At 36.8% G+C, this 26732-nt stretch overlaps 1 protein-coding gene across 1 annotated transcript; it reads left to right on the top strand.

Moving 5' to 3' along the window:
- Positions 1-3513: 3513 nt before the first annotated feature.
- LOC126830332 (uncharacterized) lies at positions 3514-26209 on the top strand. Its single transcript, XM_050560699.2, has 5 exons — positions 3514-4021; positions 19620-20563; positions 21147-21234; positions 23981-24157; positions 25396-26209. Exons 1-5 carry the CDS (start codon positions 3889-3891, stop codon positions 25725-25727), a joined length of 1674 nt encoding a protein of 557 aa, XP_050416656.1. The 5' UTR covers positions 3514-3888; the 3' UTR covers positions 25728-26209.
- The last annotated feature ends 523 nt before the right edge of the window (positions 26210-26732 follow it).

Genomic DNA, 26732 nt, shown 5'->3' with positions numbered 1-26732 from the left:
ATAAGAGTAGATCCTAGCCACAGTATGTATTTAACATATAATTACACACAATATACAACACATTTTAAATTATATAGATTCGGAAACAAGCAAGAAAACTTATATGAGTCCGTGGTGCCACTACTGTCCTGGCAAAATTTCCTTCATAGCACAGTATATGGCGTATGCTCGTATTCATTAGCCCAGTCGCAACAGAACAGTAGGACGTTAAACCACATTTCATTTCGCAAACCAGAAGGTCCGGTTTGTTTTCGATCCCGGTGTTGGTCGAGGATACTTCTTGGTTTCCCCTTTGTGCAGAATGGAGGCCCCGGCAAGGAATAACGTCCAGTCGTTCGGTTGGAACGGAAAACCAACGGAAACGCCGCTTCCTGGATCAAATGTCCCTCATAGCAAACGCCATGGTGTATGTCTGACTGTATTAGCCCAGTAGACGCAGATAAGTGAGACGTCAAATCCAATTTCATTTCATTTTCCCCGAGACACGGATGTCACGTCAATTATTGATTCGTTATATGTTTTGAGCAGGTATTACTTCTGGTGTGAGACAAGGCTCCGATCTATGTCCTCTCTTCTTCTGTTTGTAAATCAACGATATAATTGAACTTTGCCATCTTTAATTCAAGCCTCCTGACCAACGTGAATGTGCGATACGGCAACGGTTTGATATACGTTAATTACCAAACTGATCCGCAATGAATTGTTTTCCTCTGTCGCTCTCGTATAATCAGTATGGAACAGACTGGTGAATTATTTGATCTCTGTGAAGACATAAGATACTTGAAATCTCCGGATGAACGATCCCTCGGTCGCATTCGCATCATCAGAGGGAAACAGTTTAACAAGTTATGGGACGTCTGAGAGGAATTGAAATGAAAATAAGATTTTTGAAATCTCAGAATACAGCGAATGTACTATCCCTCAGCGGGAAACTGTTCGACAAATTATGGGACGTCTGAGAAGAAGCGAAAAGAAAATAAGACAAACAAGAATCTCAGAATGACCTTTGACACAGTCTAAAAATTGGGTCGAATCAAGACTAATTTAAGTCACATCCGTCATTTCTGTCACGCGGTTTTAAAACTTGAACTCTAAATAAAGATAGCTATATAATTTTTAAAAAATATATTAAACCCAACATGAATGATAATTATAATACAATTAAGAATACATTAAAGCTGTCGAGGATGTCACAGTAAATGAGAAATTTATTCTTAGTAATTTGTGAGCTTGTCATATCTCCGTCCATTAATTCGAAGCGATACGATCTATACACATTTACAAGATATTCGATGTTAAAGGCCTATTTAAGAAAAAAGCCATAAAAAATCCCGTTAAAAACCGTTATTACTTTATGCTTTAGTACGCCACACCCCTTATTTTCTTTATACATACCTCTGTCAAATCGTCTTGATGAATAGAAAACACGTTCTTTTGAAATACGCTGATGGTGGATATAAAAAGAAAGTTATTGTATCTGCTGTTTCGTTTTCAGAAAATAAATTGTTCAGTTGCAGTCAACCGTTAGTCCTAGAAAGGGGCTGGCTTAATTTTAACGAATTCATAACAAGATTCTATTCAGGCGGACTCTATATATAAAAAATAAAGAGGATGAGTTTTTATACGTTTTACTAAAGGCTAACTTCGACTTTAGTTAATCAGTTTGTCGGAAACACACATAGCAAATACTTGACGCTATCACACGAACAAAGGGTTATGGTCGAATGATATGGTCACCTCTAGTGAAGGAAAGCAGAATATGAAAAGACGTTATAGTACCATTTAAATCATACAAATTTATCCAACACGCTGAGTAAAAAAAAGATGATTGCCCCTTTTGTGTTATTTCCATTTAAATTAATGGGTTTAGATTCTTTAAATATTTTCGCTATAACCGTGACAATATGCCTGAGACAACCTAGGTTCACACAACCTAGAAACCATTTTGTTTTTAGTGATTAACGCGTGATGTATTATTTGTTTTGTTTGCCAGGAGTATTCTGGTCGGTTCCCCCGTGTCAGTGAGGGGAGGGGGGGGGCTGACAAAGATCAGTGTCTAGTAGTTCGGATTGGACGACAAACCGAGGTTTCGTGTATTTATTGGCGTATTCGTAAACGAACTCGTAATAAGATAAGGCCGTAGTGTCGCTGCCCGGGCAAAATTTCCCTCACAGCACACTGTATGGCGTATACCCGTCTTCATTAACCCAATCCTTCATCTGATTAAAACTCGGATCCTGTTTCGTTTCGTTTTTTATAGTTCAAAATTTCGTTTTACTTGTCTTTGTCTTTTTGTTTTACTACCCTAGGATCTGGAAGAGTTGTAATATAACCCGCGTTCTGGATGGTGTGCGTTATTAGCCAATGAAACAGTCTGTTACGGCGAGGTTTTGGTGTGAGGTACACAGAACTGTGGGTAACCCACTAGAAACATCGACCTTGATTAGTTAATCAAATGTCTGACGTCATAGCGCCAAAGGCCGCTCGTATGACCCCTGACATGACCCTCACTACATCCGGTCAGAACGTCATGTAGTAGAGGCCATCGAAAGTATAAAAAAACGAAACGAAATATAGATCTGTATTTTAATCATATTGTGTGTATCTCAACTTCACACAAACTTTGGAGCAAAGACAAGCACAGTTCGTAGAAAAAAGCAGGGAGTTAAACTCTATTTCATTTTATTTCATTATAAATGCCAGCAACAATAAAGGCGATAAATATAAAAATAAATAAATAGACAACAAAAATAATATGGTATCATTTAAAATATGATCACCTGTAACTGGTATGTCGAAAAAGAAAGAAAGTTTAGAATCTTTTTTGTTTGAAACCGCATCCGTGTTCAACCCGTAGCAGGAAAGTTAATAAAAAGCGGATCTATAGCGGTCGCAAGAAATAGATCATTGTTGTTATATTTAGTTAAAACTCGAAGACTCTCTGACACGTCAAAATTCATATCACATTTCAATTATCGGTTAATTTTACAAATTGTTAACAAAATTGTCCAAACCGGTAAAAAAAAATGATTAAAAAACGTTTAGTCACTGTGATACTTTCAAACGAAGTGAAGATTACATTTTTAACGACACGACATAAAAAAAATTAATTGAATAGGCAACGGTTTAATTTTCTGTGTTGACATCACCAAAGAAAACATCTTTTTGTTCTGAAATTTGAGGGTTTTCCTGCGTAATTGCCTCGCCCAAATTTTATGATAGTTTCACATGAGATGATCTTATCACTAAAATATGTTTTTCTTTTCAAATTTTATGAATATAAAAACTTTGATGGGTCTTTTATGCACTAGTTTTACCTATTATCTGCATTTACGCCAAGTTAGTGCATACTGAATAAACCAAGAGAAAGCTGCGACAATTTTATTAGCTGATATATACTTTTACGGTTACGGTTCGCTTACGTTCTCCTTTTACATGTCCTCTCACCCGAAGAGACCCCTCGACGACTTTCGCCGCTATACATAGCCTTCATTTTAATCCGCAACACTGTATCCGCATCGTTTCATCTGATACCTGGCCTTACATTTTCAGCTTAAATCTATAAACACGGATTATATTCACCTGATGGACGAAAATTTACTTTTAAAAAAACATCGTTTTACGTTTCACGGCAGCTGAGAAAAGTTACTTTTAAAAGACACACCAAATTTGGATCAGTGATAGAAAATTGGTTTCAGTTTAACATTTAGTGGGATAATCCTTTACAAATACAAGTTTGGATAATTTCTAGTGGTCAGATTAGTAAATTGACATTGTAGAAAATATACCTGGGACAAAATATAGTCACAATTAAATATTCAACTAAACAGCCTTGCTTTCAATCGGATTAAATAATTGAGGATTAATGTTTATTTCTATTCACGGAAAATGCCGAAATTGTTGATGATTCGACGAAATAGACGAAAAAGACGATTGAAAAGTTTCAACAGAGTTGTATCGGATACGAATAATGATACGGAAGCAAAAGCAAGTTGTGATCAAATATGTTTCCCCGCCATTGGTATGTATGACTTGCGCATCTGTATTTTAACACAGGGTATAAATTATTTTATGGATACACAATTAATGGATTTATTACTTTTAAAGGAGCTTAGCCCCTAACTCAATATTTTACATAATATTCGAAATTAAAAACACGAATTAGAATTTAATATTGGTCCATTTCAATTAATGTTGATGTTGTTATCTTGCCGTGAAAATATGGGACCCCGATAATCAATATTTAAAGCACAGTGAACATTTCATAATCAGTACACGAGTTGTGTGCGCCATTTGTAATGAACAAAGAAAAACATACCCTACAAAACAATGCGGGAGTAATTATTAATTCACAAACGACAAAATAGTAATAAAAAAAACGTGTAGAATAGAATGAACCAAGTAGGCGCAAACTTCTGTCGTTCAGTTTGGACTGTTCACGTATTTCACCGAGCATAATTTGTTAGAAATTACAATGGGTTTTTTTTCTAAAAAATTAAATATGAATCTCTTAAACATTCACATCACATGCTTTTAGACCCATTTGCGTCTAATTTTAGTTTCTAAAAAATGAAGCCATACACCCTTTAACGTTTCGACGAGGATACTCGGTTCGAGGATGAGGACAAACTCATCCTAGTCGTAACGGTGAATAGTAATGAATACAGTTAAAAATGGAGCCATACACCCTTTAACGTTTCGACGAGGATACTCGGTTCGAGGATGAGGACAAACTCATCCTAGTCGTAACGGTGAATAGTAATGAATACAGTAATTGTGTATTTGTACATATACGTGTAGGATAAAGCACGAGCTCGAGGTTATGCTGGGGAAAGAAATACACAAGAAAATAACCCGACAGGCCGAGGTTTTTCTTCTTCCAAGGATTTGTCTGCAGTCTTTCTTCCCCAGCATAACCGTGGTGAAGTACTTTATCTTGCTTATAAACCGGCTATGTTTACATGTACGTAAAATATGAATATAATAATAATAATAATAATAATAGTGTGTATTTATAATACGCAAATTTCCATACACGTATGCATGCTCAAAGCAAAGCATTTTGGAATCCCAGAATTCCAGTAAGAAAAGCCTTATTTCATATTTTCTTATGGAAAATAAAAAACCTACCCTGGAATTATAACCCGTTACAGATTTGAAGATAAACTTTCAGAAGAATAACCTCGAATTTCCCTGTATATATTCAAAGCCGCCCCCGACTTTCAGACCGCAAGTTATTCCGAGCATATAATATACACCAAAGATCAAAGACATTTCAATATTTATTATAACAACCAATGGACAAGGTACACACATTATATCAGAGTTTATACGACCCCACTCTTACAAACCTGATTTTTTTGATATTTGATGACTTACAATGTCCGTAGGTAAACAAGGGAGTTGGATGGCCGGATGGTTAGCGTGTGCGCGCTGTATCATAAGGTCTGTCATTGAATCAACTGGCGTGGTTTCGATTCCCCGGTTGTACGTGACAAGGAGTAGGGTCGCGTGTCCAACCTCGTGGGTTTTCTCCAGGTCCTCCGGTTTCCTCCCAATGCTAAAGACTCCTACGCGCAAGCGAATTATTGAAATAAAATTGAACCATATGCTAGTCCCGAAACGACCTAGTTTGTGTCGAGCGGACGTTAAACCCCATCTCTCTCTCTCTCTCTCTCTCCCTCCCTCTTTCTCTCTCCCTCTCTCTCCTCCCTCTCTCTCTCTCTCTCTCTCTCTCTCTCTCTACCCCCACTCTCTCTCTCTCTACCCCGCTCGCTCTCTCCGTGGGTAAACGAATATAACTTATGCTATCAAAGGAACAAAACAATTATACCCGAGTGTATAATCATGCGACCCCCGCACCGCCACACTTGAATTACTAGTTCTTTGATGAATCACAATGTCCGTGTGTTGTCTTATTAATGTCTTCCTTGTTGCTCGTGTTTGATGGTTATTATTTGTGATATGTTCCACCTGCATTTACTAAAATGTTTACGAAAACAAAATAACAAGAAATCCCCCCAAAAAACATCTTTTTATGGCTACTCATCTTAAAGGGAGAGAACACAATGAAATTGTTATATCTGATGTATTTGACTCCAGTAGCCACCATATTGTTATATCTAATAGATTAACGTATAGGCGATAATAATTCCTATAGTAAACAACCCTATTATTTCTTGAGCTCCTCAACATTCCCTTCAATGTTATTTAGCGATCGTTTTCGTTATTCTTAAAAATGATAGGAATTTAATGACATCAATGGACAATGATATCAGCTCGCCCTGGTACTTAGCGAACATTAATCCCACACTAATTCAAAGAATTTAAAGACAGCCAAGATATTTTGAAAAAAAACAAAAAAAAACAATTATGCCATCTTATATATTCGATTTTGATTGGATTTGAATCAGATCTGCTGCTAAACGCTCATTGATGATTAACCGTAAAAATGGCTAATCAAGGCTACAGTGTCATTAAAATGAGGATTTCTCGGCTTACAGTGAAGTAATTTGACTGAAATGTTCAGCATACCCTCTTTACATTATAACTATTATAGCGAGGACTGTTAGCTCTTTATCACATCGTCCATAACGTCGCTTTAATGTATAGATACACAAATAGGTAATCGTTACATAGTAAAGTAAATCATTCTTTATTAATTAAAGTTTCTGATATTGCTTTAATATATTCAAAGATATTATACATAATTTTAATAATTACAAAACGAATTTTTAATGTATAAATACAAAACATTTTAAAGTAAGACCAAACATACATTATGCAAGAGCTAAATCTGCCTATTGCAAATCTTTCTTTTGGCCTGAAATGTTATATAAACTATTAATTAAACATTTATTAACATGAAAAGGCCTTAATCAACTCTCGATGTCATCTTATGTGTTTGATTTTCACTGGATTTTAATCCGATCCGCTGTTCAAAGCTCATTGATGATTAAATGCAAAATGGATAATCGAGACCATGTACCGACTTTAGTAATAATGATCGAGACTAGGCCTAAAATTCAAACGCTAATATCTCGGTTCAAAGTTGAGCAATTTGGCTGAAATTTTCAGCATATTCCCTTTAATTATCTAGTTTTTTAACTATTATAGTGGGGACTTCCAGCTCTTTATCTAATCTCCCATAATGCCCCTTTCAACATACATTATTTAAGAGCTGAGCAAAATCTGCCAATTTTAGGTTTTTCTTTGGCTTTTAAATGTTATATAAATGATTAATTAGACATGTTTCAAAATGACATGACCATAATCAACCCCCAGTGCCATCGGGTAGCCCCAAATTTAAGTATATTAGAAAGTTTCGGCCATTTAATGATTTAAAGACTCGAATGACCAGTACGGTGGTTACGATCAAAGCACACATCTTGTCAAAACTACAACCATTGATAACTTCGCCCATTATAAAGTAATTTGACTGAAATGTTTCATTATCTATTTTGAAAATTTTATAGCAAGAACAACCACATCGTTATCTAAATCTCACATAATGTATTTTTAAAGTGTGACTCATTATTCATAATAATACAATACACTGTATACATTACCTAGAATAACAGACATGTCCATTCCCTTATCGATACACATTTAACACAGTTACAGTAAAATCAGATCATTACAAGAGAGCGAGAGAGAGAGAGAAATGGGGTTTAACGTCCTCTCGACACAAACTAGATCATTTCGGGACTAACATATGGTTTAATATTATTTCAATAATTCGCTTGCGCTTAGGGGTCTTTAGCAGTGGGAGGAAACCGGAGGACCTGGATAAAAAAACCCACGAGGTTGGACAGGCGACCCTACTCCTTGTCACGTACAACCGGGGATTCGAAACCCCGCCAGTTGACTGAATGATAGACCTTATGATACAGCGCAAACGGGCTAACCATTCGGCCATCCAACCCCCCTAAAACAAAGAACGAAACTTCTAATTTGCCTTAAAATATTCAAGCGAATTATTGAAATTTTATTTTAAACCATATGTTAGTCCCGAAATAACTGAATTTGTTTCGAGTGGACGTTACCCCCCCCCCCCCACTCTCTCTCTCTAAAATATTCAAAAGCAATATTAACAGGTTAACGTGACTCCTTGGTTACGTCGTGTTACTAATTGGCCGCCATATCTAACAATTATTAGTATGCGGCCCTACTCCGATTCACATCTGTTATGATGTTAGCATTGTTGAAAATCTCAACGCCTTACATGACAAGTATGTCATTGTGCCGGCTGACAAAGCGTCCAATAACTTAGTGTTTATATGTAAACGATATTATTATGACTGTCTGTTCAAAGAACTTAATTTCGGGAAATCAATCGACAGTGCTACGTATAAACGCTCTACTCTTAGTAAGGATGAAATTATATCCAATCACAGATCTGTACTCACTTCATTTGGTACTCCATGTGGAGATACCTATACAGATCTGCCCTTGTTATATCGGATACCTAAACTACATAAAAATCCCTGTTCCACAAAACCACTTTCAAAAGTATTGACATCTATACTAACGGCAGTGAAAGAGGGTATTCAAAAATACTGTGACAAAATATACTCTCGTAGTGGTTTTAATCAAATGTGGATATTAAAAAATTCCAAAGAATTACTTGATGGTTTACAATCTAGATCACTTGCTTCAATCTCATCTATACAAACGTTTGACTTTTCTACTTTGTACACTAAAATTCCCCATAGTAAATTAAATGCTCGGTGAAAAGACATTATTCACAGTGTCTTTTCACCTAAATCGGGAAATGTTAGATATCAATATTTAGTTGTTAATTACAATTCCACATATTTTGTTAAGAACCATAGTGATTCTAAAAATAAATTCACCGCCAACAAGATAATTCAGATGTTGGTTTTTATAATTGATAATATCTTTGTTGAATTTGGAGGGAGAATTTATCAGCAAGTGGTAGGTATCCCCATGGGCACCAACTGTGCACCTTTGCTTGCTGATTTGTTTCTCTATTCCTACGAAGCCGATTACATACAGGCACTCGTAAAATCAAATAAACGATTAGTAAGACATTTTAATTTCACTTATCGATATATCGATGATGTTCTATCACTGAATAATCCAAAATTTAGTGATTATGTAGAATTCATATATCCTGATGAGCTCGAAATTAAAAACACTACTGACAGTGACAATTACGCTTCCTACTTGCATCTGCGTCTCGATTTTGACAATAGCCATAAACTTAGTGTTAAATTGTACGATAAACGCGATGATTTTGACTTTCCGATTGTTAACTTTCCATTTATTAGTAGTAACATTCCGATATCACCAGCTTATGGAGTGTTTGTGTCTCAGTTAATTCGTTACGCGAGAGCTTGTTCATTTTATTTTAAGTAGATCGAGGCATTTGTCATCTAAGCTTCAACTACAGAGATACTTGCGAACTAAACTTATTAAAACCTTTAAAAAGTTTTATGGCCGTCATATTGACTTGATTGGTAAGTATAACACGTCTCTCTCGGCTATTATTCCAGATATATTTAATTGACGCGTATACTATCTCCCTGATAATGTCTGTCTACTACATCGTTAACACTGTTTATCACGTGCATTTTGCATACCGATAGTCCATTGGCCAATCACGCTATTTTACCGAGATTTCGACTAATAGTTTGGATGCAGCTATTGCGGGTGTGGCGCCAGGCAGGGTAAGCTTACTCTTCCGGACACCTGTTACCACTGTTTGTCGTGTATTTTGTACACGGTGAACAGTCCATATGCTGATTACACTATTTTGCCTGATTACACTATTTTGCCATACCGTTTTTTTAGGACTTCGAATTTTGTCTAATGGTTTGGATTGTTCGTTCTTTGTTTTATTTTATTTATACACAAAAAGACTAATTAAAGCTTTTCAGTTTTATTAAATAAAAGCAGAAATGTACTTAGTGTTTTCGAATAAAATCGTCAACTAGCTTAGTGGAGCTTATTGTAGACATACACCCTAAGTTTAGTATATGTTTCCATTAGCCATTGCAGGGAACACAAACAGCACTGACAAGACAATGATGTATCCCGAATATTATCATTCTTACCCCACTCGCTCATAAATAAATGAGGGGGCCACGGTGGCTAAGTGGGTAAGACGCTGGCTCGCTATTCTGGAGGTCACGTGTTCGATCCCTGCATTGGCCGAGAAAGTTCATCGGGATTCTCCGATGCGGTTTCCCCTTGTCATTGGTGCAAGATGGAGGGTCTGACAAGGACAGCTGTCTAGTCGTTCGGATGGGACGAAAACCAGAGGTCCCGTGCACATAAAAGATGCCTTGGTAGTTGGATTTCCATATAAGAGTAGGCCAAAGTGCCGCTGCCCGGGCAAAATTTCCCTCATAGCACACCGTATGGCGTATCCCCGCTTTTACTAGCCCAGTTTAGGAGCAGGACAGTAGGACGTTAAACCTCATTTCATTTCATTTCATAAATAGATGTTAAAAATATTGATTGTATGCCTCAGTGAATAGTAAAATGATCCTAAAGCAAGGCAGAAAAACAATAATACAAAACTCAGCAAATAAAACACTACTTAAGGATGACAATTACTATAGTGTACTGATTATAAAATGTTCATTGTGTCTTAAATACTGGATTTTAGGATCCTATAGTTTCACGGCAAGATAACCACATCAATATTGATTGAAATTCATCAATACTGAATTCTTATTCGTGTTTCTCGTTCATTTCACCATAGTAATTGTTATCCATAAACAATGTTTTATTTAATCATGTTCCAGATACTAAACGCCTTTCAAAGAATACAAACAAAAAAACTCAGATACAGCAAAAATACAAAATGCACATGACACCGCTTTTATTACAGTTCAGTAAAAACAAACAATAAAATACATCAGTTGAAACTTCGCCCTCGATTTTAAAGTACATGTATTCCAATTTTTGTTCGTAGTTAAAATACCTAAAGATACATTATGGGAGATTAGATAAAGAGATGACAGTTCTCACTATAATAGTTAAAAACTAGATAATGTAAAGGGAATTAGTTGAAAATTTTAGTCAAATTGATCTACTCTGAACCGAGAATTTAGCGAATAAATTTTGGGCCTGGCCTGGATCATCAAGACTAAATTCGGTACGATAAAATACTTAGTCTCGATTATCCATTTCTTGATTTAATCATCAATGAGCGTAGAGAGGCAGATCGGATCCTAATCCAGTAAATATCGCAGGCTATCGACGACATCGAGAGTTGATTATGGTCTGGATAAGTTAATTATTGTCTAATTAATCATTTAGATAACATTTCAGGCCTAAAGAAAGACCTGCAATAAGCAGATTTAGCTCTTGCATAATGTATGTTTAATATGATTAATACAATGACGTCATTATTAATGTGACGTCATAATGTATGTTTAATATGATTAATACAATGACGTCATTATTAATGTGACGTCATAATGTATGTTTAAGCTAGAATATTTTAAGAATATTGATTGTTTATTGGATGAGAATCATAGTACAGATTTTAACTCTTAGCCAATGAAAGGGCTGCATTATTAAAGGAGCTAAGTCTCTAACCCAATATTTTCCATAATATTCAAGTTAAAAAAAAACAAATTAGAATTCAATATTGATGAATTTCAATCAATATTAATGTTGTTATCTTGCCGTGAAACTATAGCATCCTAATATCCAATATTTAAGACACAATTAACATTTTATAATCAGTACACGAGTCGTGTGCCCTATGGTTTCAGTTGCCATTTTGTAATGAACAAATAAAAACATATCCTACAACACAAGGTGGAAGTAATTAGTAAAGGCTGATTCACAAACGACAAAATGATATTTTAAAAAGTGTGTAAAATGCACTAAACAGGCGAAAACGACTGTCGTTCAGTTTGGACTGTTCACGTATTTCACCAAACATAATTGATTAAAAATTAAAATATTTTTTTCAAAAATTGATTAATCACTTTCCATACATTCATATTACATTAATATGTGCTTTTAGAAGGACCAAAAACTGGAGCCATACGCCCTTTAAAACAGTTATTATGGAGAAATATTATCAACATTCGTGTTTATGAACAGTTGTTATCGGATACCCGTTTTAAACATACATTATGCCTATTGCAGGTCTTTTTTAGGCCTGGAATGTTATATGTTATATAAACTATTAATTAGACATTTATTAACAAAACAAGACCATAATGAACTCTTGATATCATTGCTAGCCTGCTATATTTTGCGGATTGGAATACATTTTTTGAAAAATAATTAAACGTAAAAATGGATAATCGAGACTTTGTTTTTTATCGTACCGACTTTAGTAATGATGATCGAAGCTAGCCTAAATTTCAAAAGCTAATATCTCGGTTCAGAATGGATCAATTTGCCTGAAATTTTCAGCATATTCTATTTAACATGATCTATTTTTAATTATTATAGCGAGAACTGTCAACTCTTACATACTGTATCTTTTAATAAACTTGGCGAATGTTATCTATAATGAGTAATTGCTCCACCAATCCTCAGACATTCAGCAATTCATCGTGGCATTCTCCTAACCAACCGCCCAATCACGATTTGTCGCAATCTGACCCAATCCGCTTGCAGTGCCACGGTCAATTCTTACAGTGTTGTCGGTGGACGTTGACGTCGACGAACACGTCTCCCGATCAAATTAAATGTAAAACAATAAAGCAAAGATACGCTAAACAGTAAATATTATGCAAGAACCGATAGGAAAGCAAACATGGATAGGATAAACCAGCACGCGGCAGTTTTCATCAACCCTTCCTTGAAGTGTAAAATTTGACAATGAACCCCTCCCACGTGTATGGCGCTATTGCGTGTCGCATGTGCAGCTCAGTGGTTCTGTTGGAGCGATAAGTTCTTCATCTGTGAACATACTCCCAAAGCCTATCAAGTGTCCATGACTATTTATCATATCACAACCTGCATAGGTATTTGCATTTCAATATCCACTACTTTTTTTGAAGAGTATATACATCGCTTTCACTAAATGCCATTTATGATACCCTGTTTCTTTCTAAATGAAATAAAACTTACATGTAGATCAAGATAACCCGTTTCAACATGTTCTGGTCACAAAATCATGATTAATTTCATTCAACTGCAGATTAAGTACTGTAATGCTAAAATATTACTAATATTAATAAATTGTTATCAACATTAAATTTATTGCGGAAACTCCCTTTTTGTGAACCTTGATTCAGCTGTTCCGCCCGCTTCCCTTGCACCATGTATATGTACTTATTTTGTACACGGTTAAGCCTGGATATATTGCACCAAACATATGGAGACAGGTGCGAGACAGACTAGAATATTCATATAAATAAATTTACAAAATTAAAAGATTAATTTTTTCCCCGACTATGATGAAAACTCAAATCATGGAATATAATATTTGTTTTACACATAATTAAAAGATAGTGACATGTTTACAGTTAATAATTGTTATAAAAAAATGTTTCAATGATAAAAAGTCTAGCTTCTTTCCATAATAGCCTGGATTAGACATATAAATTGTGGGTTGCCTGGTAACGGTAACCCATGACAAAGTGCGCCGCACCACTATGCCTATTTCTATTGAATTTGTTAAGTTTGTAATCTACCGATAAAAAAGAAATTTGACATATTTTTGCAAATATCTAGATTAAAATGATGACTTTAATAAGGCCAGAATGAGACCATTAATTGAATGGTATTGTTGAAAAGCAATATAACTAAAAGATGACACCCTCTTCAGGTAAAGATACAAGGAAAAATAATAACGGTAGTAACGCGTACATCCATCATCAGTTGAATAGAAAATAAAATTACCGCATCACCGCGCATCCGTTATGTTTAGCGATGGAAGCGTAACTTGCTATAAAAGTTTCACTTACTTTTTACGTTAGCTATCCGTGGCTATTTATTCATGTTTAAATAACAAGATAACAATGGCAACCGTCTCATATTTCCACTTTATACCCATAAACTAGACTTTCTGTTGAAATTAAAACGTAAGCGATGAATACCGAGGGATTTCTTCCCGTAGCGTGATTAATATCAATTTTAAAAAAAAAGGTCACAGTATAACTTGGTCTCACATTAAGGAAAAGTATCCTAGTATAATAGGCGTGTTAGGTTTCCTCTTCTTGTCAATAACTGTGGTAAAAACAGCTAAAGCCCCGCAGTAATCGCTACATATATTATAAAAAACGATATCCAAAACACTCCTATAATTCTGTAAGATTTCCTTTTGCTCTAAATTTGATCCATGATTTAACAATAAACAAAGAGATCGAAACTGGCAGAAAGTAATATAGTTCAAAATTCCCTAAATATTAGAAAAAAAAACCCCTAAAGAAGTCAAGAATTTAAGTCCGAAAAAGCAGAAGAAATCGAGAATCGAGAAAAACCTATAAGAAATCTAGAATTTGAGTCAGAAAAAAATCTAAGAAATCGAGAACTAAAGTCAGAAAAACCGAAGTAATCTAGAATTAAAGTCAGAAGAGAAAAAACAAGAAATCTAGAATTAAGAGTCAGAATTGTTTTTAAAGAAACCCTAAGAAATTTAGAATTAGACTCAGAAATCTAGAATTAGAGTCGTGGAAAAACCGAAAAAATTTAGAATAAAATTCAGACGAAACGAAGAAATCTTGGTGTTTATTTTGACTCTCATCTGGACATGAATAGACAAATTTCGGCCATGTGTAAAAGTATTAATTTTCAGATTTATCATATTGGAAAATTAGAACTTTCAGTGATAGTGACACGACTAAAATGCTGGTAAACACTATGGTTACATCAAGACTCGACTACTGTAATTCACTTTTGTACAATCTACCTGAAAATAAAATAAAACGACTTCAGAAACTGCAAAATAAAGCAGCCCGGATCATAACCAAGACGAAACCAAATGAACATAATATGACACCAATTCTGAAAGATCTCCATTGGGTTCCAGTCCGTCAACGTAGCAATCTTAAAATACTGTCTATTACGTATTCTTCTCTAAATGATGATTCTTCACCTCAATACCTTAGAGACCTTCTCAACACCAATAAACCTTGCAGAACCCTTCGATCACAATCAGACAACCTCTTAAATAAGCCTTTTTCAAAAACCAACTCCGGTGATAGATCTTTCGCAGTCGTTGCTCCGAAGTTATGGAATTCAATATCAAACGAAACCAAAAGCGCAAATTCTATTAAAGGTTTTTAAAACATATCTCAAAACCGAACTTTGTAATCAAATATACAACTGATTGAATACGGTTCTAGCTGTGTTTGTGTTAGACTTTTATCATGTGTAATAAATAATGTTCTCCGTTTTTTGTTTATGTCTTTTTTTTATGGATTAATGTGTTGTGATTGTTGTAATTTTATATTAGTTGTACTTATGTAAAGCGAGTTGAATTGTTGGTGCTATATAATAAATCAATTATTATTATTAACGCTAGAATTAAAGTAAGAAAGAGACCGAATGAATCTGGAATTAAAGTCAGAAAAAAACAAAGAAATCTAGAATTAAAGTCAGTACAAAACGGTAAAGAAGTTAGACAAAAACGATGAAATCTAGAATTAGGGTAAAAAAAAACCGAAGAAATCTAGAATTAAAGTCAGAAAACTGTAGAAATCTAGACTTAAAGTCAGAAGACCGAAGAAATCTAGAATTAAAGTCAAAAGGAAATCTAGAATTAGGGTCAGACAAAAGTCACGAAATCTAGAATTAAGGTCAGAACAAAAACAGTAAAGAAATCTAGAATTAAAGTCAAAAGAAAATCTAGAATTAGGGTCAGACAAAAACGATGAAATCTAGAATAAGGGTCAGAAAAAAAAAACAATAAAGAAATCTAGAATTAAAGTTTAAAAAACCCGTAGAAATCTAGAATTAAAGCATGAACAAAAAGAAGAAATCTAGCATTAAAGTTTGGAATTAGTTTCATCTAAATCATATATCAAATACTCGTAATATTAACGCAATATGAAGTCGTAACTCGTTAATAGCTTGGAATGTTCAAATATCATTTCAGACTTTGCAAAGAGGGCAGCTATCTTGTCGGTTCAATTTCTATTTGTCAAGTTCAGACCATCCACATAAGCAGTTTACGTCTCTCGACGCCATTTGAGGGATTGTTAATTTCTAAACCATCTACAGAAACAGTTTATGTCTGTCAACGTCATTTTGGGGATTGTTAATTACTAAACCATCTACAGAAGCACTTTACGTCTCTCAACGCCATTTGAGGGATTGCTAATTTCTAAAAGGCATATCCGTTGAAAACGGATATATCAATGAAATCTTTTGACGAGCCTCTTTTTTTTAAAAGAATTCAACCCATGCCTGGAGAACATCTGCATTTCATATTTCGATTCTGCTTTCTTGATACTTGAAAAAGGCGATCAGCAACTTGAAGTATACAAATCAAACGCCAAAATGAAATAACCCATTTACCGTGTCTCAGTTTGGTTATCGAGAGTATGAAATTCATTCAATAAATTTCCTTGATCAGTGTGGTGCGGCGATCATTTACCATGAGAGAGAGAGAGGGGAATTTTGCCCGGGCAGCGTGTAACGCAATGAGAGAGAGAGAGTGTGTGAAGGGGGTTTAACGTCCACTCGACACAATCTATGTCATTTCGGGACTAACACATGGTTTACTTTAATTTCAATAATTCGCTTGCGCGTAGGGATCTTTAGCAGTGGGAGGAAACCGGAGGACCCGGAGAAAACCCACGAGGTTGGACACCCGACCCTACTCCTTGTCACGTACAACCGGGGAATCGAAACCCCACCAGTTGTCTCAGTGACAGAACTTATTCAACAACGCGCACGTGCTAACCATTCGGCCATCCAACTTCCCTCACTAACCATTAGAACTTTGGCATAAAATACAGACATTGATCGGAGGTGTGAATGTCCTAGTGGTCTAAAGTGTCGAGTTTCGAGCTCTAGCTGACTGGTCGCTTTTTTTCTCGTGGTCGTGGTGTCGATCCCATGCGTGAGTGTATATGGCTTGCAGATTTGATTCCTTCTCTTCTGGGACGAAAACCGAGACCGCATGTGCACAGTGGCCAGTGGCGGCGCCAGGGGGGGGGGGGGGTCTGCCCTCTGTTTGCCCCCCCCCCCCCCACCCCAATAATTTTAGAAAATAAAAAAAAGTATTTGTGATACGTTTCGGTAATCAATACCTTCTACGGTGAATAAATCCCACATCCCCACTCAGTCATAAACTTGCATGTTGTAGAGCATTCCCGACAGTCTATTTTTCAAAATTTTCTTGGCGAGGTCCCCAATGGACTCTCTACTTTGGCGCTCACAAGGGGAATTCGTTAATTCGTTGAGGTTCGCAAGTCCGTTCGTTTGACATTTTGTTCTCTAGTCACATATATAAACTAGTGATCAGGCGACGAACGGTATCTGGGCAGATCTATTTATCTCGACGATCGGTGCCTGACAGAATACTGTAAAACAGCATTTCCGGCAGTCTATTTTTCAAAATTTTCTGGGAGAGAACTCCCTACTTTGACGCTCGTGAGTGGGCTTCGTCGTGGTTCGCAAGTCCGTTCGTTTGACACTTTACCTCATCGATCAGAGCCTGAAATACTGCCAGGCTGCATTTCCGGCAACCTGTTTTTCAAAATTTTCTGGGGAAGGCCCCTACCCATAGTTGAAGCTCGTGCCTTTGCCCCCTTAACCTTGGACTTTGCCCCAGCTTTGCCCCTCCAATCACCGACGGCTGGCGCCGCCACTGACAGTGGCATGTACGTTAAAGAACCCTTGGCAGCTGGAATTCGATATAAGCGTAGCACACTGTATGGCATAATATGCTAGTCTTCATTAACCCAGTCGGATAAGAATAGTAGGACGTTAAACCCCACATCATTTCATTTCCTCGAGAAGGAATCACAGAGACGTTGACCACGCCACAGAATTCATCAGTTTAATGTATAAGGCTGCGGTCACCAATGTGTCGACCACAGATCGTTTGCTCCTTGTATCTCCGAAATAAAAAGGTATTGCAGACAGTATGTCTGAATTCAAATGTCACATGAATTATTATTTAGATATTTAGTCGCGTGGTAAGCCCATAATCAACTCTCTATATCATCGGATGATTTAGATATGGAGTGGACGAGACAATGTCCGTCATATCTACATTACACGCTAATATGGCTGCTTTTAAAGGCGTGAGAATCGAGACTTCGTTTATTATTACGGCAATGATACTTGACAATCGAGAATATGAACCGTTGGCGGAGTTTCCATCTGAGAATTATGGCATTTCTTGTAAAAACTCCAAATACTCATAACTTTCCTCAGAATAAAGTAAATTGACCGAAATGTTCAATATGTTCATTTTTCATTCGATCTTTCTTTAAATGTATCTTTACCCCCCCCCCCCCCCACACCCACAAACACACACACTCTCTCCCGTGTTCCGAAAGATCTGTAGCTGAAAAGTCGGTCTACCACGACCTGGAGAAAACCCATGAGGTTGTACAGGCGACCCTGCCCCTTGTGACGTACAGCCGGGGAATCGTAACCACGCCAGTTGACTCAGTGACAAACCTTATGATACAACGCGCACGCGCCAACAATTGCCCCCCCCCCCCTCCCTTCTTTAAATCTATCACAAATCTAGCTGAAATGTCTGTCTACGACTTCATTGTACAGAATAAAGTGATGAATTTCATATGATTGGTATTGTGTATAAAGCGGATGTATTGTGTTAAAGATCTGTGTTGTATCCATTATGTCTCATGGAATGCATCCGTAACGAATTTTTTTTAAAAATAATTTAAAAAGTCTTTGATATGAACTAAGCTTGTTGTTTTTTGTGTACACGATCAGATATCTCAATTTTTTAAAAATATTTATGACGAATAATGCATTTCTAAACCCGATTTATTTTCCCACGACCTTTTTAGTCAATAAGCTTATTTTAAGGTCCTCTTTAGCTATGTTAATACCCCGTACATCTTTCTATTCTTCTTGTAATATATTTAGCTAAAAATAAAACTTGTTTACATTTAACTTGGGGGAATTGAAGGCCGTGGATAGCGACCTACTTCAAGGCCCTGATATAAATAAATATTTATAATCCTAACTATTATAACTGCTACTAGTTTTAATAACGAATGGAGATATGTATATATTCTGTTATCTTTATCTTTTAACCATTGTATATTTGTCTGAAGAGCATTAGAGAAAGTACTTACAAATATATACAAATGTAGTTCTTTAATTCATATTTTTTTTTTTTTTTGTATATATATATCCAGAAATATTAGCACAACCGTAAAGCTGCACTACTTTGGTTCACGGTAAACATATATATATATACAAGTTAATCCGAACCCTATCCCTAACCCTCGACCCAGCCCTAATGCTTACCCTTACTCTAACCTACAATCTCACCAACAATCACGCGTCCTACCTTATTTCAGCGAACTTGACAAAAATTGAGCTGACTTTAACAAATAGATTTATCCATATGAACATGGTATGTAATATATTATAAAAGAACTATCAAATTAAGTGAATGGATCCAGGGGCTGGTCGTACTGTTAAGGATATTCACTCACTTTACGTTATTTTTCTTTCAGATGAGCCAATTGCAAGGGTTGATGCAAAACAATACACTGGCGGTTGTGATGAATCGACGAAAGACCCAAAATCCCAGAAAACCAAAAACACAGAACTTCACAGCTGCTTACCGGAAGAACCAAGTTTTAAAAACGCATCCACGTGTCAACCAAACGATTGTCGTCAGAAACATGACTACACTTCTCCTCGTCATTATATCTCCGGTATTCCAGAAAACATTTCTCCGAAGTCCGCGTCTTCTGGTCAAGACCAATTCATGGCTTTTCCTATCTGTGCACAAATACCAGAAAGTACAAGTTTGGCATGCAGAAGGCCAGTTTCAAGTGAACCCATGGACTTACATAGGTACCCAGTACCGGCAATACCGCGTGTTATACACAACGGTGAATCATTGGATCCACACAGGACGGACGCATTATCACAACCCTATCCATTAATGATCCAAAATAATCTGCAACAAGAACTTGGACTGCCGAACTATGAAAGTAGGAGATGGTCGATTTTAGGAATTCGTGATAAAAGCAGCAACTCCGATGTAAACTATCCGAATAAAAAACAAAGACTTTTCCCTGACCACCCTTCACCGCCCACAACACAAACTTTACCAACAGCTGCATCCGTTTATAAACCATTTCCTCCAGTTGACAAGCCCAGAATTATGAACTGGAATTATGAAATGGGATCAAAACGACTTTGTTATCCCGAAGACTTCAGGGAAGAGTCAAAATTCCAACGTACGTTTCATAGCAATTACTTTCCAAACCAGCAATTAGTAATGCCTATCTGTGGATATCCCTATGTTGCTTTTGATGACCCAACTGCAACTACAATGGACTATTTCAACTACAATGGACAATATCGAGATCTACCTGTGGATTTTCCCCAGAGAAAACCAGACATGAGAACAAAATCCAAAAAACCTGATTATCAAGACACAGTTAAGGTAAAGTTTTATTTTGTGAGGATGTTCATTTGGACCGTGGTGCGGTTTTATTAGATTGTATTAGAACAGTTTGAGGCGGGTTAATGTTTGGGGGCGGTATATTGGAACAGTTTTAGGTGGGTTATTTTGGACCATGGGAAGTTTGGGGGCGGTATTATTAGATTGTAGTAGAACAGTTTTAGGTGGATTATTTTGGACCGTAGGGAAGTTTGGGGGCGGTTTTATTACATTGCTGTAGAACAGTTTGAAGCGGGTTGTTTTGGAGCGTGAGACGTTCGTCGGGGGGGGGGGGGGGGCGGTATTAATAGATTTTATTAGAACAGTTTTAGGCGGATGCAACTGCGTATTGTCAGTGTCGGATGTTCAAATGAGAAATATGAAAGTGGAAATGAAATGAGTTTTCGTGTCTTACTTTGCTCTTATTTCTAATTCCATCTTTCAAGGGTTATCGTTTCATTCGAAGGACTAGACAATGTTCTTGTCAGGACCTCCTTCCTGCACCACTGACAAGGGGAAACCGCGTCGACAAGCAATTGGACGTTTTAAATAATATTATGTATTATTTCATATTTTATTTATTCAGAGTATAGAACTGATTAACGGTGGATTTGGTATTAAGAATCCGATACTTTCCCCTGTTTTACTGGAAAAAGACGTCCCGCTTTCTAACCGTAAGTAACAGCTGTCCACATTTGTACTTTTCAACTGACACATTAACAACGTTTGTACATGCGCATAAGATATTTGTCTAATTGATCTGCTCTGAACGCGACATATCACATCAGACTCAACGGCTAGATCTTTTGTTAAGGTCAACTCAATTTTTGTCAAGGTCGCTGAGATGTCAATGAGGTAAGGGCACGTGCTTGTTGGCGAGATTGTAGGTAAGCGTTAGGGCTAGGTACAGGGTTAGGGTTACGTTTGGGATTAGCGCTAGCCCTTTTTACATCTCTTGACCTTTGACCAAACTTGAAGTTGGTCTTATCAAATAGATGTTACCCAGAATCAACTGCTGTAGCGCAGACAACATTTTACGTTAACAATCACCAAAAAACGAGATAACTATTAATGAGTTCATTTCCCTTTTTCTTTTGTCGTATAGTCTCACTCTGATCAGCAGTGAATATTCGCTAGGCCGCGACAATCACTGATAAGAAATGAAATGAAATGGGGTTTAACGTCCTACTGTTCTGCGCCTAAACTGGGCTAATGAAGACAGGCATACGCCATACAGTGTGCTATGAGGGACACTACGGCCTACTCTTATATCGAATTCCAACTGCCAAGGGATCTTTTACTACTGCACGCCAATATGTACACGGGACCTTGGTTTTTCGTCCCATCCGAACGACTAGACAGCTGTCCTTGTCAGGCCCTACTTCCTGCATCACTGACAAGGGGAAACCACGCCGGGAAATCTGGATGAACTTTCTCGGCCAATGCAGGGATCGAACACCCGACCTCCAGGCTAGCGAGCCAGCGTCTTACCCACTTAGCCACGTGATCCCATCACTGATAAGGATGACATCGATGCGACTTAACGAGCCACAAATACTTACTTTTTTCCTTCGACAAATTAAATTCTAAAACATTTTTTTATGTATTAGAAAAACAAATAAAGACGTTTGAAGTATTTGTAGGTAAAGATTATTTCCTATTTTAGTGTAAATGTGTATTAAAATTTTAAGGCGCCATTCTCCTCGAATCAGTAACGTCTTATGTAAACAATGCACGCGTCATTGAGCCAATGATTGACGCCGCGTGATATGACGTCGTGTGTTGAAGGCAGTCATATTTTACAGAGATATTGGAAGATTTTCGTAATACTCTTTGAAACAGATTGGTATAGTCTGTGTTCTATATTTTACCGTACCCCATTTTTCTTAACAGCTGACACGTTTTGTCTTGTGTCGTGTTAAAGTAACCATGTAAACCGTCGATGAAAACTACTCTTCCGATATATAAGATTTGCGTTGACGATATATATAGAAGGCTAATCTGTTTGACATAAGTATTGCGACTACTAATAGACCTGTAAAAGATGACTACTTTATCATGTGACAGAATGGTGCCTTTTACTCATCTTCCATACCCAGTTACACTAAAAAAAAAGAAATATATTTTACCTACATAGACTTGAAACGCCTTCATTTATATTTCTAATGCTTTAAAAAAATATTCTGGAATTTAATTTGTAGAAGGAAAAAAGTCTATATTTGGGGCTCATCAAGCCGCATCGATGTCATCCTTATCATTGATTATTGCGGGCTAGCGAATATTCACTGCTGATCAGTGTGATAGAAGGCAGATCACGATTAATTTACACATCGACACTCAGTGTTAATTCCTGGTCTTTTTCCCAAATTATCGTTGGGTTGAACCCTTTTCACTACACATAAAACAACAAATGTGCATGTCTTTGCTCCAAAGTTTGTATTAAGTTGAGATACACACTATCTGATTAAAAATACAGATCTATATTTCGTTTCGTTTTTTTTATATACTTTCGATGGCATACACTACATGAAGATCTGACCAGTTGTACTGGGAGGTTGCGTCAGGGGCCATACGAGCGACATTTGACCCTGTGATGTCTGACATTAATCAATCAGCGTTGACGTTTCTAGTGGTTTACCCACAGTTCCGTGCACAGCCCGCCAAGAACTGCATCCATACCGGTTAAGAATAGTAATTACTTCCCCTGAATGCGAGCGTTTGTTTATAACGCTTCTGTATCTCCTCATATCAGTTTTACATGGCATTTGGTTGTTACCCATTGGTCTGGAATCGAAGTACAGTGTTTGAATTTCCTGACCCTTTAGTGTCATTGAGTCAAGTGGCGTGGTTTCGATTCCCTGCTTGTACGTGACAGGGAGTAGGATCGCCTGTCCAACCTCTTGGGTTTTCTCCGGGTACTCCGGTCTCCTCCCACTACTAAAGACCCTTATGGGCAAGCGAATTATTGAAATATAATTGAAACATGTGTTAGTTCCGAAATGACGTTAATCTCTCTCTCTCTTTCTCTCTCTCTCCCTCTCTCTCTCTCTCAAATAAATACAGTATACATACATGCATACATACAGCTGTCTAGTCGTTCGGATGGAACGAAAAAGCGAGGTCCCGTGTACATATTGGCGTGCACGTAAAAGATCCCTTGACAGTTGGAATTCAATATAAGAGTAGGCCGTAGCGCCGCTGCCCGGGTAAAATTTCCCTCATAGCACACTGTATGGCGTATGCCCGTCTTCATTAGCTCAGTTTAGGAGCAGAACAGTAGGACGTTAAACCCAATTCATTTCATTTTATATTCATTCGTTATTGAAACTGGTAAGTCTTAATAGTTAGGTTCACATTGTGATAATCTCTGACACCGATATTGTCCTTTAAACCTTACGTATACATAATTCATTTTTTCAGCCTCAAAAATAGTTGAACACTGTGTGTGTAAGGTATGCGGCAAAACCTTCCCTCAGCATCGATTGCTGGCTCGTCATATTAAAAGCCACAACGAGATCAAGAGATTTTTGTGTACGATATGTGCCAAGGGTTTTAATGATAAATTTGACCTGAAACGACACACAAGAACACACACAGGTTGGTTTATCTTTACAACGTTTAAAGGGACAATAACACTCTTGCTTGCTTGAAAGCTCCAGAAAATAAATAATATCTCTATCTAAGTACTAGATGTTTAAGTGTCCTACCTGTTGTGTAAATTATCCATTACATCCTATTTTACTTGTCCAGAGGGTTCGAAAATATTTTTTTTAAATCGAAGTTTCATTTGAAAAGGTTTACGTTAGACGTTTCAAACCATTATGTCTAATTTTTCAAAATTTTTAAATAAGGTGTGTTAAGATAAAACTTGTATCATCAATTAATTGAAATATTCTAAAATAGTACAATTTGTTGACCAGAATAAAGATTGGGACATATTATTCAGTTACAACAAGAGTGGTATTGAGCCTTTAAACATATGTTATATTTTACTTATAAAAATCCTTGCGAGAGAGAGAGAGAGAGAGAGAGAGAGCAATCTGTTTCATACTAAATGTTAAAAACGGATATTGATCTTAAATAATAATAATGAGGTTTTATATAGCGTCTTCTCCATGTTGACACATGCTCAAAACGCTTTTAATAATGGCTCTACTGGTAAAACTGTCGAAACAGGAAAGTCTTAGTGCTGATTTAAATTGATTAAAAGTTTGTTGATTCTTGATCTGTTTTGGAAGTTCGTTCCATAATCTAGGACCAGCTGAACTGAAAGACCTATACCCATATAACTTTAAATTATATCTTGGAACAACTAGTGACTGTTTATTTTGAGAGCGAAGTGATCTAATAGGGTTGTAGTCATATCAGAATTCAAGCATTTTAAGCTCTGGCCCCGAGTTCACAAAGCATTCTCAAGTTAACTCAAAATGTTCGCCTTAATGTAACTAAAATATAGCCCCGTATAAAACATTTGTTATTTTAATGTATCAAATACATCAATAAGAAACTATGTGCAAGGTTTTGTGTTTCTGGAGCAAAGATATTTCTCATAAACTGTGACTGAAAGTTGAGTAAATTCTTCACCTTAGTCTGAGAATGCTCTGTGAACTCTGGGCCCGGTGCATGCAATATCTTTGGATAACCCACATTGCTTATCGCTTACTGAAAAGAAACGCCAATTTTTTTGCCAACTGCCAACTGATTTCATTTTCAAGAATTTTCATACAATGTATTTGAAAAATGAGGAATTTGTAGGTTTCAATTAGCTTATACATACGTCACCTTGGCGTGCCGTAATCAAAAAATTAAACCACTTGATGTTATGACTTTTTTAGGTGTCCGACCGTATAAATGCTCTCTGTGTGACAAGGCATTTACCCAGAGATGTTCTCTAGAGTCACATTGTAAGAAAGTTCACGCGAGTCGTTTAGAATTTGGTTATAAACAGAGAAGAGAGAAACTACACGTGTGTGAAGATTGTGGTCATACCACTGAAGATCCAGCCAGTCATTATCTTCATCTCAAACATAATCACCCTAACAGTGCTGTATTGAAGAAATTCTACGATAAAAGACAGTTTAAATTTGATAAAAGCGATGATAAGTATATGAACTTTATAAGACCAGAAGAGATTCGTTGTAATGATTTCTGTTTCAGTGATTCGTAACGTCAACCAGGAAACCATTCGGTTCCAACATACCTTGATTGTTGCGTGGATATCCGGATTGATGCGTGGATACCACGAATCCACGATTATTGTGTGAATACACTGATTGGTAAATGGATACCATAATTGTTGCATGGATACCCAAATTGTTGCTAGGATACCCTGATTATTGCGTGGAGTGGATACCACGAATCCACGATTATTACGTGAATACCACAATTGTTGCTTGGATACCATAATTGTTGCTTAGGTACCCAGATTGTTACGTGGATACCCTGGTAGTTGCGTGGAGCCTGCGATTGTTGCGTGGATATCCTGTTTGTTGCGTGGATATCCTGCTTGTTGCGTTGGTTTCCTGCTTTTTGCGTTGATTTAATACTTTCTGAAACACACCCGCCTTGTATGATACATATAATACAGAGGCCCTACCCTACTAATACCAAGTCTTTCATATACAAATAAATATTGTTATTTTCAAAACACATTTTGTTTCTTGATTATGTACATATATAACAAATGAACGAAATGGTTTTTTTTATGGCACGTCAGTAACAAGCGAGCCAAACATGCGATCAGTTATACGAAATGTACTACAAGATCATGACTGGCGACCAATTTTATGATCTACAGTGCATGGTTCGTTTGTTCTGGAAATGGCGGGGGTGGGGGGATACAATTATTTTATGATCTACAGTGCATGGTTCGTTTGTTCTGGAAATGGCGGGGGTGGGGGGATACAATTATTGCTCATTACTGAGCGACATTTCGACATTTATCAAGGGGATCACGGTGGCTAAGTGGGTAAAACGCTGGCTCGCTAGCCTGGAGGTCGGGTGTTCGATCCCTGCATTGGCCGAAAAAGTTCATTCAGATTCATTCATTTTGATGAATCAAAAAGGCGAAATTCTCCGCTCTAATATAGTTTCCATTAAACATACATTGTGCAAGAGGTAAGTCTGCCTATTGCAATTCTTTCTTTGGGCCTGAAATGTTACATAAACTTTT

The sequence above is a fragment of the Patella vulgata genome, chromosome 8 (genome assembly GCF_932274485.2).
Source record: "Patella vulgata chromosome 8, xgPatVulg1.2, whole genome shotgun sequence".
Taxonomy (NCBI): domain Eukaryota; kingdom Metazoa; phylum Mollusca; class Gastropoda; family Patellidae; genus Patella; species Patella vulgata.
Note: the sequence above shows the minus strand (reverse complement) of the source record. Positions and strands in the feature narration are given on the sequence as shown.

Coding starts and splice junctions, on each gene's coding strand:
- LOC126830332 (XM_050560699.2), top strand. CDS start 3,889: ATGCCGAAATTGTTGATGATTCGACGAAATAGACGAAAAAGACGATTG. Junction 20,564..21,146: donor ATTATCAAGACACAGTTAAG/GTAAAGTTTTAT, acceptor TTATTTATTCAG/AGTATAGAACTGATTAACGG. Junction 24,158..25,395: donor ACACACAAGAACACACACAG/GTTGGTTTATCT, acceptor TGACTTTTTTAG/GTGTCCGACCGTATAAATGC.